General features: G+C 48.8%; 1 protein-coding gene across 2 annotated transcripts in view; it reads left to right on the top strand.

Annotated features, from left to right (window-relative positions):
- LOC311125340 (striatin-like) overlaps positions 1-15,598 on the top strand; it is a 108,832-nt gene that overhangs the window by 79,855 nt on the left and 13,379 nt on the right. The window contains exons 9-10 of one of the 2 annotated variants that reach the window (XM_084199390.1): positions 5,885-6,031; positions 9,792-9,898. In XM_084199390.1, the coding sequence (XP_084055516.1) occupies positions 5,885-6,031; positions 9,792-9,898 (254 nt within the window). Of the gene's footprint in view, positions 1-5,884; positions 6,032-9,761; positions 9,899-15,598 lie in introns of both variants that reach the window. The other variant, XM_084199389.1, reaches the window with a different exon arrangement.

Here is a 15,598-nt window from a genome sequence, read left to right as displayed (position 1 = left end):
CGTATGGTCCTAGGGCTCAGGTCTCTCAGTTGGCTTTTCATAGCCGATCATTTAGAGTTGAAAACAGCAGGTCTGGGACAGGTAGGGGTTTCGTAGCCGCAGGCAGAACAGTTGAAACTGGAATAGCAGCAAGGCCAGGCGGACTGGGGGCAGCAGGGTGTCATCATGCCCGGTAGTCCTGACGTATGGTCCTAGGGCTCAGGTTCTCAGAGAGAAAGAGAGAACGAGAGAATTAGAGAGAGCATACTTAAATTCACACAGGACACTGGATAAGACAGGAGAAGTACTCCAGGTATAACCAACTAACCCCAGCCCCCCGACACATAAACTACTGCAGCATAAATACTGGAGGCTGAGACAGGAGCGGTCCGGAGACACTGTGGCCCCATCCGAAGAAACCCCCGGACAGGGCCAAACAGGAAGGATATAACCCCACCCACTCCGCCAAAGCACAGCCCCCGCACCACTAGAGGGATATCCCCAACCACCAACTTACAATCCTGAGACAAGGCCGAGTATAGCCCACAGAGGTCTCCACCACAGCACAAACCAAGGGGGGGGGGGCGCCAACCCAGACAGGAAGATCACGTCAGTAACTCAACCCACTCAAGTGACGCACCCCTCCCAGGGACGGCATGAAAGAGCACCAGCAGGCCAGTGACTCAGCCCCTGCAACAGGGTTAGAGGCAGAGAACCCCAGTGGAGAGGGGAACCGGCCCGGCAGAGACAGCAAGGGCTGTTCGTTGCTCCAGCCTTTCCGTTCACCTTCACACTCCTGGGCCAGACTACACTCAATCATATGACCTACTGAAGAGATAAGTCTTCAGTAAAGACTTAAAGGTTGAGACCGAGTCTGCGTCTCTCACATGGGTAGGCAGACTGTTCCATAGAAATGGAGATCTATAGGAGAAAGCCCTGCCTCCCGCTGTTTGCTTAGAAATTCTAGGGACAATTAGGAGGCCTGCGTCTTGTGACCGTAGCGTACGTATTGGTATGTACGGCAGGACCAACTCGGAAAGATAGGTAGGAGCAAGCCCATGTAACGCTTTATAGGTTAACAGTAAAACCTTGAAATCAGCCCTTGCCTTAACAGGAAGCCAGTGTAGGGAAGCTAGCACTGGAGTAATATGATCAAATTTCTTGGTTCTAGTCAGGATTCTAGCAGCCGTATTTAGCACTAACTGAAGTTTATTTAGTGCTTTATCCGGGTAGCCGGAAAATAGAGCATTGCAGTAGTCTAATCTAGAAGTAACAAATGCATGGATTAATTTTTCTGCATCATTTTTGGACAGAAAATTTCTGATTTTTGCAATGTTACGTAGATGGAAAAAAGCTGTCCTTGAAACAGTCTTGATATGTTCGTCAAAAGAGAGATCAGGGTCAAGAGTAACGCCTAGGTCCTTCACAGTTTTATTTGAGACGACTTTACAACCATCAAGATGAATTGTCAGATTTAACAGAAGATCTCTTTGTTTCTTGGGACCTAGAACAAGCATCTCTGTTTTGTCCGAGTTTAAAAGTAAAAAGTTTTCAGCCATCCACTTCCTTATGTCTGAAACACAGGCTTCTAGCGAGGGCAATTTTGGGGCTTCACAACCAATTTTGGGGCTTCACAACCTGCTTCTACTGCTGTCACAACCTGCTTCTGCTGCTGTCACAACCTGCTTCTGCTGCTGTCACAACCTGCTTCTGCTGCTGTCACAACCTGCTTCTGCTGCTGTCACAACCTGCTTCTACTGCTGTCACAACCTGCTGTCACAACCTGCTTCTGCTGCTGTCACAACCTGCTGTCACAACCTGCTTCTGCTGCTGTCACAACCTGCTTCTGCTGCTGTCACAACCTGCTTCTACTGCTGTCACAACCTGCTTCTGCCACAACCTGCTTCTGCTGCTGTCACAACCTGCTTCTGCTGCTGTCACAACCTGCTTCTACTGCTGTCACAACCTGCTTCTGCCACAACCTGCTTCTGCTGCTGTCACAACCTGCTTCTACTGCTGTCACAACCTGCTGTCACAACCTGCTTCTGCTGCTGTCACAACCTGCTGTCACAACCTGCTTCTGCTGCTGTCACAACCTGCTTCTACTGCTGTCACAACCTGCTTCTGCCACAACCTGCTTCTGCTGCTGTCACAACCTGCTTCTACTGCTGTCACAACCTGCTTCTGCCACAACCTGCTTCTGCTGCTGTCACAACCTGCTTCTGCTGCTGTCACAACCTGCTGTCACAACCTGCTTCTGCTGCTGTCACAACCTGCTTCTGCTGCTGTCACAACCTGCTTCTACTGCTGTCACAACCTGCTTCTGCCACAACCTGCTTCTGCTGCTGTCACAACCTGCTTCTGCTGCTGTCACAACCTGCTTCTACTGCTGTCACAACCTGCTTCTACTGCTGTCACAACCTGCTTCTGCTGCTGTCACAACCTGCTTCTACTGCTGTCACAACCTGATTCTGCCACAACCTGCTTCTGCTGCTGTCACAACCTGCTTCTACTGCTGTCACAACCTGCTGTCACAACCTGCTTCTGCTGCTGTCACAACCTGCTGTCACAACCTGCTTCTGCTGCTGTCACAACCTGCTTCTACTGCTGTCACAACCTGCTTCTGCTTCTGCCACAACCTGCTTCTGCTGCTGTCACAACCTGCTTCTGCTGCTGTCACAACCTGCTTCTACTGCTGTCACAACCTGCTTCTACTGCTGTCACAACCTGCTTCTGCTGCTGTCACAACCTGCTTCTACTGCTGTCACAACCTGCTTCTGCCACAACCTGCTTCTGCTGCTGTCACAACCTGCTTCTACTGCTGTCACAACCTGCTGTCACAACCTGCTTCTGCTGCTGTCACAACCTGCTGTCACAACCTGCTTCTGCTGCTGTCACAACCTGCTTCTGCTTCTGCCACAACCTGCTTCTGCTTCTGCCACAACCTGCTTCTGCTGCTGTCACAACCTGCTTCTGCCACAACCTGCTTCTGCTGCTGTCACAACCTGCTTCTGCTGCTGTCACAACCTGCTTCTGCTGCTGTCACAACCTGCTTCTGCCACAACCTGCTTCTGCTGCTGTCACAACCTGCTGTCACAACCTGCTTCTGCTGCTGTCACAACCTGCTGCCACAACCTGCTTCTGCTGCTGTCACAACCTGCTTCTACTGCTGTCACAACCTGCTTCTACTGCTGTCACAACCTGCTTCTGCTGCTGTCACAACCTGCTTCTACTGCTGTCACAACCTGCTTCTGCCACAACCTGCTTCTACTGCTGTCACAACCTGCTGTCACAACCTGCTTCTGCTGCTGTCACAACCTGCTTCTGCTGCTGTCACAACCTGCTTCTACTGCTGTCACAACCTGCTTCTGCCACAACCTGCTTCTGCTGCTGTCACAACCTGCTTCTGCTGCTGTCACAACCTGCTTCTACTGCTGTCACAACCTGCTTCTGCCACAACCTGCTTCTGCTGCTGTCACAACCTGCTTCTACTGCTGTCACAACCTGCTGTCACAACCTGCTTCTGCTGCTGTCACAACCTGCTGTCACAACCTGCTTCTGCTGCTGTCACAACCTGCTTCTACTGCTGTCACAACCTGCTTCTGCCACAACCTGCTTCTGCTGCTGTCACAACCTGCTTCTGCTGCTGTCACAACCTGCTTCTACTGCTGTCACAACCTGCTTCTACTGCTGTCACAACCTGCTTCTGCTGCTGTCACAACCTGCTTCTACTGCTGTCACAACCTGCTTCTGCCACAACCTGCTTCTGCTGCTGTCACAACCTGCTTCTACTGCTGTCACAACCTGCTGTCACAACCTGCTTCTGCTGCTGTCACAACCTGCTGTCACAACCTGCTTCTGCTGCTGTCACAACCTGCTTCTACTGCTGTCACAACCTGCTGTCACAACCTGCTTCTGCTGCTGTCACAACCTGCTGTCACAACCTGCTTCTGCTGCTGTCACAACCTGCTTCTACTGCTGTCACAACCTGCTTCTGCTTCTGCCACAACCTGCTTCTGCTGCTGTCACAACCTGCTTCTGCTGCTGTCACAACCTGCTTCTACTGCTGTCACAACCTGCTTCTACTGCTGTCACAACCTGCTTCTGCTGCTGTCACAACCTGCTTCTACTGCTGTCACAACCTGCTTCTGCCACAACCTGCTTCTGCTGCTGTCACAACCTGCTTCTACTGCTGTCACAACCTGCTTCTGCCACAACCTGCTTCTACTGCTGTCACAACCTGCTGTCACAACCTGCTTCTGCTGCTGTCACAACCTGCTTCTGCTGCTGTCACAACCTGCTTCTACTGCTGTCACAACCTGCTTCTGCCACAACCTGCTTCTGCTGCTGTCACAACCTGCTTCTACTGCTGTCACAACCTGCTGTCACAACCTGCTTCTGCTGCTGTCACAACCTGCTTCTGCTGCTGTCACAACCTGCTTCTACTGCTGTCACAACCTGCTGTCACAACCTGCTTCTACTGCTGTCACAACCTGCTGTCACAACCTGCTTCTACTGCTGTCACAACCTGCTTCTACTGCTGTCACAACCTGCTTCTGCTGCTGTCACAACCTGCTTCTACTGCTGTCACAACCTGCTTCTGCCACAACCTGCTTCTGCTGCTGTCACAACCTGCTTCTACTGCTGTCACAACCTGCTGTCACAACCTGCTTCTGCTGCTGTCACAACCTGCTGTCACAACCTGCTCTGCTGCTGTCACAACCTGCTTCTACTGCTGTCACAACCTGCTTCTGCTGCTGTCACAACCTGATCTACTGCTGTCACAACCTGCTTCTGCTGCTGTCACAACCTGCTTCTGCTGCTGTCACAACCTGCTTCTACTGCTGTCACAACCTGCTGTCACAACCTGCTCTGCTGCTGTCACAACCTGCTTCTGCTGCTGTCACAACCTGCTTCTGCTGCTGTCACAACCTGCTTCTACTGCTGTCACAACCTGCTTCTACTGCTGTCACAACCTGCTTCTACTGCTGTCACAACCTGCTGTCACAACCTGCTTCTGCTGCTGTCACAACCTGCTTCTGCTGCTGTCACAACCTGCTTCTACTGCTGCCACAACCTGCTTCTGCTGCTGTCACAACCTGCTGTCACAACCTGCTGTCACAACCTGCTTCTACTGCTGCCACAACCTGCTTCTGCTGCTGTCACAACCTGCTGTCACAACCTGCTGTCACAACCTGCTTCTACTGCTGTCACAACCTGCTTCTGCCACAACCTGCTTCTACTGCTGTCACAACCTGCTTCTACTGCTGTCACAACCTGCTGTCACAACCTGCTTCTGCTGCTGTCACAACCTGCTTCTGCTGCTGTCACAACCTGCTTCTACTGCTGCCACAACCTGCTTCTACTGCTGTCACAACCTGCTTCTACTGCTGTCACAACCTGCTGTCACAACCTGCTCTGCTGCTGTCACAACCTGCTTCTACTGCTGTCACAACCTGCTCTGCTGCTGTCACAACCTGCTTCTGCTGCTGTCACAACCTGCTTCTGCTGCTGTCACAACCTGCTTCTGCTGCTGTCACAACCAGCTTCTGCTGCTGTCACAACCTGCTTCTACTGCTGTCACAACCTTTTTTCTTGCTCTCTTTTTCTTGTCATGGAATTCTATTTGTGTTGTCTTCATCCTTGATGTGGGTTTGTGTGGGGGTGTTTGTTTGTCAGGATGCCCCACAACCTCTACATCTCTCCTTTCAGTTTGAACAAGTATAGACACTCAACTGCTCTCAGCCTTAGTTTGTCCCCTGTACTGTAATAATGTTAGTTGATTATTTTCCCAATAGTGCTCTGCTCTCTCTCCTTCCTGCAGTATCCTCATATACAGTAGTATTATATTCTTTGTGATTGTCTCTGTTCTAACATTGTCCCCCTACCTGTTTGCTCTCCCCAGGACCTAACAGGTCTAAGCTCCAGGACATGCTGGCCAACCTGAGGGACCAGGAGGACATGAGTCCCAGAGAGCCCTCCTCTTCCCCCCAGGCCCGCTCCAATGCCCCCAGGCTCAACGAGCATCACCAGGACAACCGCACGGACGAAGGTACAGAACTCTGTCTCGCTGTCCCCTGTCTCTCTGTCCCCGGTCTCTCGCTGTCCCCGGTCTCTCGCTGTCCCAGGTCTCTCGCTGTCCCCGGTCTCTCGCTGTCCCCGGTCTCTCGCTGTCCCCGGTCTCTCGCTGTCCCAGGTCTCTCGCTGTCCCCGGTCTCTCGCTGTCCCCGGTCTCTCTCTGTCCCCGGTCTCTACCAGACCCGGGGCTAGTTCCCTCCCTGTCTCTCTGTCCCCTGTCTCTGCCAGACCCAGGGCTAGTTCCCTCCCTGTCTCTCTGTCCCCTGTCTCTGCCAGACCCAGGGCTAGTTCCCTCCCTGTCTCTCTGTCCCCTATCTCTCTGTCCCCGGTCTCTGCCAGACCCGGGGCTAGTTCCCTCCCTGTCTCTCTGTCCCCTGTCTCTACCAGACCCGGGGCTAGTTCCCTCCCTGTCTCTCTGTCCCTGGTCTCTGCCAGACCCGGGGCTAGTTCCCTCCCTGTCTCTCTGTCCCCTGTCTCTACCAGACCCGGGGCTAGTTCCCTCCCTGTCTCTCTGTCCCCTGTCTCTCTGTCCCCTGTCTCTACCAGACCCTGGGCTAGTTCCCCCCCTGTCTCTCTGTCCCCTGTCTCTGCCAGACCCAGGGCTAGTTCCCTCTCTGTCTCTCTGTCCCCTGTCTCTACCAGACCCAGGGCTAGTTCCCTCCCTGTCTCTCTGTCCCCTGTCTCTCTGTCCCCTGTCTCTGCCAGACCCGGGGCTAGTTCCCTCCCTGTCTCTCTGTCCCCTGTCTCTACCAGACCCAGGGCTAGTTCCCTCCCTGTCTCTCTGTCCCCTGTCTCTGCCAGACCCGGGGCTAGTTTCCTCCATGTCTCTCTGTCCCCTGTCTCTCTGTCCCCTGTCTCTCTGTCCCCTGTCTCTACCAGACCCAGGGCTAGTTCCCTCCCTGTCTCTCTGTCCCCTGTCTCTACCAGACCCAGGGCTAGTTCCCTCCCTGTCTCTCTGTCCCCTGTCTCTGCCAGACCCGGGGCTAGTTTCCTCCATGTCTCTCTGTCCCCTGTCTCTCTGTCCCCTGTCTCTCTGTCCCCTGTCTCTACCAGACCCAGGGCTAGTTCCCTCCCTGTCTCTCTGTCCCCTGTCTCTACCAGACCCAGGGCTAGTTCCCTCCCTGTCTCTCTGTCCCCTGTCTCTCTGTCCCCTGTCTCTCTGTCCCCTGTCTCTGCCAGACCCAGGGCTAGTTCCCTCCCTGTCTCTCTGTCCCCTGTCTCTACCAGACCCGGGGCTAGTTCCCTCCCTGTCTCTCTGTCCCCTGTCTCTCTGTCCCCTGTCTCTACCAGACCCAGGGCTAGTTCCCTCCCTGTCTCTCTGTCCCCTGTCTCTGCCAGACCCAGGGCTAGTTCCCTCCCTGTCTCTCTGTCCCCTGTCTCTACCAGACCCGGGGCTAGTTCCCTCCCTGTCTCTCTGTCCCCTGTCTCTCTGTCCCCTGTCTCTACCAGACCCAGGGCTAGTTCCCTCCCTGTCTCTCTGTCCCCTGTCTCTGCCAGACCCAGGGCTAGTTCCCTCCCTGTCTCTCTGTCCCCTGTCTCTACCAGACCCAGGGCTAGTTCCCTCCCTGTCTCTCTGTCCCCTGTCTCTCTGTCCCCTGTCTCTCTGTCCCCTGTCTCTACCAGACCCAGGGCTAGTTCCCTCCCTGTCTCTCTGTCCCCTGTCTCTACCAGACCCAGGGCTAGTTCCCTCCCTGTCTCTCTGTCCCCTGTCTCTACCAGACCCAGGGCTAGTTCCCTCCCTGTCTCTCTGTCCCCTGTCTCTGCCAGACCCAGGGATAGTTCCCTCCCTGTCTCTCTGTCCCCTGTCTCTACCAGACCCAGGGCTAGTTTCCTCCATGTCTCTCTGTCCCCTGTCTCTCTGTCCCCTGTCTCTCTGTCCCCTGTCTCTACCAGACCCAGGGCTAGTTCCCTCCCTGTCTCTCTGTCCCCTGTCTCTACCAGACCCAGGGCTAGTTCCCTCCCTGTCTCTCTGTCCCCTGTCTCTACCAGACCCAGGGCTAGTTCCCTCCCTGTCTGTCTGTCCCCTGTCTCTCTGTCCCCTGTCTCTGCCAGACCCAGGGCTAGTTCCCTCCCTGTCTCTCTGTCCCCTGTCTCTACCAGACCCAGGGCTAGTTCCCTCCCTGTCTCTCTGTCCCCTGTCTCTCTGTCCCCTGTCTCTCTGTCCCCTGTCTCTCTGTCCCCTGTCTCTCTGTCCCCTGTCTCTCTGTCCCCTGTCTCTGCCAGACCCAGGGCTAGTTCCCTCCCTGTCTCTCTGTCCCCTGTCTCTGCCAGACCCAGGGCTAGTTCCCTCCCTGTCTCTCTGTCCCCTGTCTCTACCAGACCCAGGGCTAGTTCCCTTCCTGTCTCTCTGTCCCCTGTCTCTCTGTCCCCTGTCTCTGCCAGACCCAGGGCTAGTTCCCTCCCTGTCTCTCTGTCCCCTGTCTCTACCAGACCCAGGGCTAGTTCCCTCCCTGTCTCTCTGTCCCCTGTCTCTCTGTCCCCTGTCTCTCTGTCCCCTGTCTCTCTGTCCCCTGTCTCTCTGTCCCCTGTCTCTCTGTCCCCTGTCTCTGCCAGACCCAGGGCTAGTTCCCTCCCTGTCTCTCTGTCCCCTGTCTCTGCCAGACCCAGGGCTAGTTCCCTCCCTGTCTCTCTGTCCCCTGTCTCTGCCAGACCCAGGGCTAGTTCCCTCCCTGTCTCTCTGTCCCCTGTCTCTACCAGACCCGGGGCTAGTTCCCTCCCTGTCTCTCTGTCCCCTGTCTCTACCAGACCCAGGGCTAGTTCCCTGTCTCTCTGTCCCCTGTCTCTCTGTCCCCTGTCTCTACCAGACCCGGGGCTAGTTCCCTCCCTGTCTCTCTGTCCCCTGTCTCTACCAGACCCAGGGCTAGTTCCCTCCCTGTCTCTCTGTCCCCTGTCTCTGCCAGACCCAGGGCTAGTTCCCTCCCTGTCTCTCTGTCCCCTGTCTCTGCCAGACCCAGGGCTAGTTCCCTGTCTCTCTGTCCCCTGTCTCTCTGTCCCCTGTCTCTGCCAGACACGGGGCTAGTTCCCTCCCTGTCTCTCTGTCCCCTGTCTCTACCAGACCCAGGGCTAGTTCCCTCCCTGTCTCTCTGTCCCCTGTCTCTACCAGACCCAGGGCTAGTTCCCTCCCTGTCTCTCTGTCCCCTGTCTCTGCCAGACCCAGGGCTAGTTCCCTCCCTGTGTCTCTGTCCCCTGTCTCTACCAGACCCAGGGCTAGTTCTCTGTCTCCTGTCTCTCTGTCCCCTGTCTCTACCAGACCCAGGGCTAGTTCCCTCCCTGTGTCTCTGTCCCCTGTCTCTCTGTCCCCTGTCTCTACCAGACCCAGGGCTAGTTCCCTCCCTGTGTCTCTGTCCCCTGTGTCTCTGTCCCCTGTCTCTGCCAGACCCAGGGCTAGTTCCCTCCCTGTCTCTCTGTCCCCTGTCTCTACCAGACCCAGGGCTAGTTCCCTCCCTGTCTCTATGTCCCCTGTCTCTACCAGACCCAGGGATAGTTCCCTTTTGTTTCAGTGGAAGGATCCCCTTCCCGCTTATCCTTCTCTGATTCAGGGAATCCTCTAGTTGGGATTTCTGAAGAAAAAAAACAGGAAGCTTTTGGAAGTTTTTTTTTTTTTGAAGTTCGTAACATGTATTTGCCCTCTGTTAAGTCCATAACATTGTCAGTGTAATGGCTTCCCTGCAGGTAGTGACTGGCTCTGTTTTTACCTCTTCCAGTGGAGGCGTTGACGTTCCCTCCCTCCTCAGGAAAGTCCTTCATAATGGGTCCTGATGAGAACATGGCGGCTGATCTGGGACTGGGGGAGCTGGCTGGTCTTACGGTATCCAACGAGGCTGATAGCTTGGGATACGACGTGAGTAGTACCTCCCTTGAGGACTAAATACAATCAGCACACATCCACTCTTATTCCTGTTCCCAAAGAACTCTAAAGCTACCTGCCACACTAACTACCTCCCTGCAGCATGACTCAATTGTTATGGTGGGAGATTATAGTACGGTTTTAAGTCCCTCAATGGACCGTAAAGGAAGTCACATTACAAACTATCACCCTCATGCACTTAAAGAAATTATGAATATTATGCATATATTGGAACTAGTTGATATGTGGAGGATTAAATATCAAGCTAGTCGTCTTCAATACTTATGTCATTCTCGCTGGCGCCAAAAGTTTGATAGTGGACAGACGGTCGGACCATCAAGTAATTGGTATACACATTACTCTCTCAGATTTTCCACGAGGGCGAGGATATTGGAAACGTGTTTTTAACCAGGACAGAATAATTTATAACTGACTTTTTCCGACATAACCTAGTTACAGCAGATCCCCTTATTGTAATGGACCCGTTTAAATGTGCCTTCAGAGGCCATGCAATTCAATACTCATGTTTAAAACAAAAACGATTTAGGTCCAAAGAGTCCATATTAACAAAGGAAATAGAGGGACTAACAGTACAGATAGATAGAAATAAAAACTGTAACATAGAGGCACAGAATAAGTTAGAGGAAAAACTAAAAGAAATTGAAGAAATTATTCAAGAAAAATCAAGTGTAATATATTATAAAAAATAAAACAAACTGCAATATGAATATGGAGGAAAATGCACCAAATTATTTTTTACATCTTCAACATAGAAATGCTACCAAAAATTATTTAAAGAAACTTGTTACAAATGACGGTCACCCATGAATTCACCAAACGATATTTTGAAAGAGGAAGCAAAGTACTTTAAGCATACGTTTTCATTTCAGTCTCCACCATCTCCACTAACCAAAGTTAATTGTAAGGATTATTTTTCTATTAATAGCGTGAAATTAACAGCCATACAGAAAGACTCATGTGATGGCCTAATTACAGAGGACTTCTTCTACAGTGGGGAAAACAAGTATTTGATAAACTGCCGATTTTGAATAAATGCAAATTAATTACTTAAAAATCATACAATGTGATTCCGTCTCTCACAGTTGAAGTGTACCTATGATAAAAATTACAGACCTCTACATGCTTTGTAAGTAGGAAAACCTGCAAAATCAGCAGTGTATCAAATACTTGTAGATGCAATTAAAGCCTTCAAGTACAGGAAAACTCCAGGGCTGGATGGCATACCAGTTGAGGTATATCAAATATTTTTCGATGTACTCAAAAGGTCCGTTATTAACATGTTTTAACCACTCCTATAGAAATGGTAGACTATCAGATACTCAGCAAGAAGGTCCGATTTTTTACTATAACAGGACCCAGGTGGTAAAAATAAAGATCCAGTCTTCCTAAAAAAATTGAGACCCCTTACACCTCAGTGTTGTGATGCCAAAATCGTAGCAAAATGCTTAGCGCATAGAATTAAAAAGGGATTGTCGGATATTTTTTACATGGACGATACATTGGAGATAATACAGTGCATTGGGGAAGTATTCAGACCCCTGGAGTAGACCCAAGAAACCCGATGGTTTCTCTGACAGAGCTCCAGAGTTCCTCTGTGGAGATGGGAGAACCTTCCAGAAGGACAACCATCTCTGCAGCACTCCACCAATCAGGCCTTTATTGTAGAGTGGCCAGACAGATGCCACTCCTCAGTAAAAGGCACATGACAGCCCACTTGGAGTTTGCCAAAAGGCACCTAAAGGACTCTCAGACCATGAGAAACAAGATTCTCTGGTCTGATGAAACCAAGATTGAACTCTTTGGTCTGAATGCCAAGTGTCACGTCTGGAGGAAACCTGGCACCATCCCTACGGTGAAGCATGGTGGTGGCAGCATCATGCTGTGGAACTCATTACCTCAAAACTTATCACTAAGCTAAGGACCCTGGAACTGAACACCTCCCTCTGTAACTGGATCCTGGACTTCCTGACGGGCCACCCCCAGGTCGTGAGGGTAGGCAACAACACATCCGCCATGCTGATCCTCAACACTGGGACCCCTCAGGGGTGCGTGCTCAGTCCCCTCCTGTACTCCCTGTTCACCCATGACTGCATGGCCAAGCACGACTCCAACACCATCATTAAGTTTGACGACACAACAGTGGTAGGCCTGATCACTGACAACAATGAGACAGCCTATAGGGAGGAGGTCAGAGACCTGGCAGTGTGGAGCCAAGAAAACAACCTCTCCCTCAACGTGAGCAAGACAAAGGAGCTGATCGTGGACTACAGGAAACGGAGGGGCGAGCACGCCCCCGTTCACATTGACACGGCTGCAGTGGAACGGGTCGAGAGCTTCAAGTTCCTCGGTGTCCAAATCACTAAGGACTTAAAATGGTCCACACACTCAAACAGTCGTGAAAAAGGCACTACAGCACCTCTTCCCCATTCGGGAGGTTGAAAGCTGCACCATTGAGCGCATCTTGATTGGCTGCATCACTGTTTGGTACAGCAACTGCCCTTGATTGCATGGCGCTACAGAGGGTGGTGAGTACGGCCCAGTACATCACTGGGGCCGCGCCCCCTGCCATCCAGGACCTGTATACCAGGCGGTGTGAAAGGAAGGCCCGGACTCCAGCCAACCAAGCAATCTCTGCTTCCGCACGGCAAGCTGTACCGGAGCTGCAAGTCTGACACCAACAGGCTCCTGAACAGCTTCAATCCCCAAACCATAAAACAGCTAAATAGCTAACTAAATGGCTACACAGACTATCTGACTTGACCGTTCTATTTAATGTTTTAGTTTTGCACTGACTCTATGCACACTCACACTAACACTCCAAACACATTCATACTGACTCTATGATGTCTGAATAAATACTGTACTATACTGTACATTACTGATTTCTGAATATATACATTACTATACATTACTGATGTCTGAATATATACATTACTGATGTCCGAATATATACATTACTATACATTTCTGATTTCTGAATATATACATTACTGATTTCTGAATATATACATTACTGATGTCTGAATATATACATTACTGATGTCTGAATATATACATTACTGATGTCTGAATATATACATTACTATACATTACTGATTTCTGAATATATACATTACTGTACATTACTGATGTCTGAATATATACATTACTGATTTCTGAATATATACATTATTGATTTCTGAATATATACATTACTGATGTCTGAATATATACATTACTGATGTCTGAATATATACATTACTGATGTCTGAATATATACATCACTGATGTCTGAATATATACATTACGTATGTCTGAATATATACATTACTGATGTCCGAATATATACATTACTATACATTACTGATTTCTGAATATATACATTACTGATTTCTGAATATATACATTACTGATGTCTGAATATATACATTACTGATGTCCGAATATATACATCACTATACATTACTGATTTCTGAATATATACATTACTGATGTCTGAATATATACATTACTGATGTCTGAATATATACATTACTGTACATTACTGATTTCTGAATATATACATTACTGATGTCTGAATATATACATTACGGATGTCTGAATATATACATTACTGATGTCTGAATATATACATTCCTGTACATTACTGATTTCTGAATATATACATTACTGTACATTACTGATTTCTGAATATATACATTGCTGATTTCTGAATATATACATTACTGATGTCTGAATATATACATTACTGATGTCTGAATATATACACTACTGATGTCTGAATATATACATTACTGATGTCTGAATATATACATTACTGATGTCTGAATATATACATCACTGATGTCTGAATATATACATTACGGATGTCTGAATATATACATTACTGATGTCCGAATATATACATTACTATACATTACTGATTTCTGAATATATACATTACTGATTTCTGAATATATACATTACTGATGTCTGAATATATACATTACTGATGTCCGAATATATACATTACTATACATTACTGATTTCTGAATATATACATTGCTGATTTCTGAATATATACATTACTGATGTCTGAATATATATATTACTGTACATTACTGATTTCTGAATATATACATTACTGATGTCCGAATATATACATTACTATACATTACTGATTTCTGAATATATACATTACTGATTTCTGAATATATACATTACTGATGTCTGAATATATACATTACTGTACATTACTGATTTCTGAATATATACATTACTGATGTCTGAATATATACATTACGGATGTCTGAATATATACATTACTGTACACTACTGATGTCTGAATATATACATTAATGATGTCTGAATATATACATTACTGATGTCTGAATATATACATTACTGATGTCTGAATATATACATCACTGATGTCTGAATATATACATTACCGTTCAAAAGTTTTGGGTCACGTTAGAAATGTCCTTGTTTTCCATGAAAACATACATGAAATGAGTTTGAATAGGAAATATAGCAAAATGAATAGGAGATGTAGTCATTGACAAGGTTAGAAATAATGATTTTTAATACAAATAATAATTGTGTCCTTCAAACTTTGCTTTCGTCAAAGAATCCTCCATTTGCAGCAATTACAGCCTTGCAGACCTTTGGCATTCTAGTTGTCAATTTGTTGAGGTACTCTGAAGAGATTTCACCCCATGCTTCCTGAAGCACCTTTCCACAAGTTGGATTGGCTTGATGGGCACTTCTTACGTACCATACGGTCAAGCTGCTCCCACAACAGCTCAATAGGGTTGAGATCCGGTGACTGTGCTGGCCACTCAATTATAGACAGAATACCAGCTGACTGCTTCTTCCCTAAATAGTTATTGCATAGTTTGGAGCTGTGCTTTGGGTCATTGTCCTGTTGTAGGAAGAAATTGGCTCCAATCAAGTGCCGTCCACAGTGTATGGCATGGCGTTGCAAAATGGAGTGATAGCCTTCCTTCTTCAAGATCCCTTTTACCCTGTACAAATCTCCCACTTTACCACCACCAAAGCACCCTCATACCATCACATTGCCTCCACCATGCTTGACAGATGGCATCAAGCACTCCTCCAGCATCTTTTCATTTGGTCTGCGTCTCACAAATGTTCTTCTTTGTGATCCGAACACCTCAAACTTCGATTCGTCTGTCCATAACACTTTTTTCCAATCTTCCTCTGTCCAGTGTCTGTGTTCTTTTGCCCATCTTAATCTTTTCTTTTTATTGGCCAGTCCGAGATATGGCTTTTTCTTTGCAACTCTGCCTAGAAGGTCAGCATCCCGGAGTCGCCTCTTCACTATTTAATGAAGCTGCCAGTTGAGGACCTGTGAGGCGTCTGTTTCTCAAACTAGACAATCTAATGTATTTGTCCTCTTGCTCAGTTGTGCACCGGGGCCTCCCACTCCTCTTTCTATTCTGGTTAGAGCCAGTTTGCGCTGTTCTGTGAAGGGAGTAGTACACAGCGTTGTACGAGATCTTCAGTTTCTTGGCAATTTCTCACATGGAATAGCCTTCATTTCTCAGAACAAGAATAGACTGACGAGTTCTTTGTTTCTGGCCATTTTGAGCCTGTAATCGAACCCACAATTGCTGATGCTCCAGATACTAAACTAGTCTCAAGAAGGCCTGTTTTAAACTTGGATTAGCAAACACAACGTGCCATTGAAAC

The sequence above is a fragment of the Coregonus lavaretus genome (assembly GCF_964263955.1).
Source record: "Coregonus lavaretus genome assembly, contig: HAP1_SCAFFOLD_242, whole genome shotgun sequence".
NCBI classification, from domain to species: domain Eukaryota; kingdom Metazoa; phylum Chordata; class Actinopteri; order Salmoniformes; family Salmonidae; genus Coregonus; species Coregonus lavaretus.
This window is presented reverse-complemented; position numbering and strand designations above follow the sequence as displayed.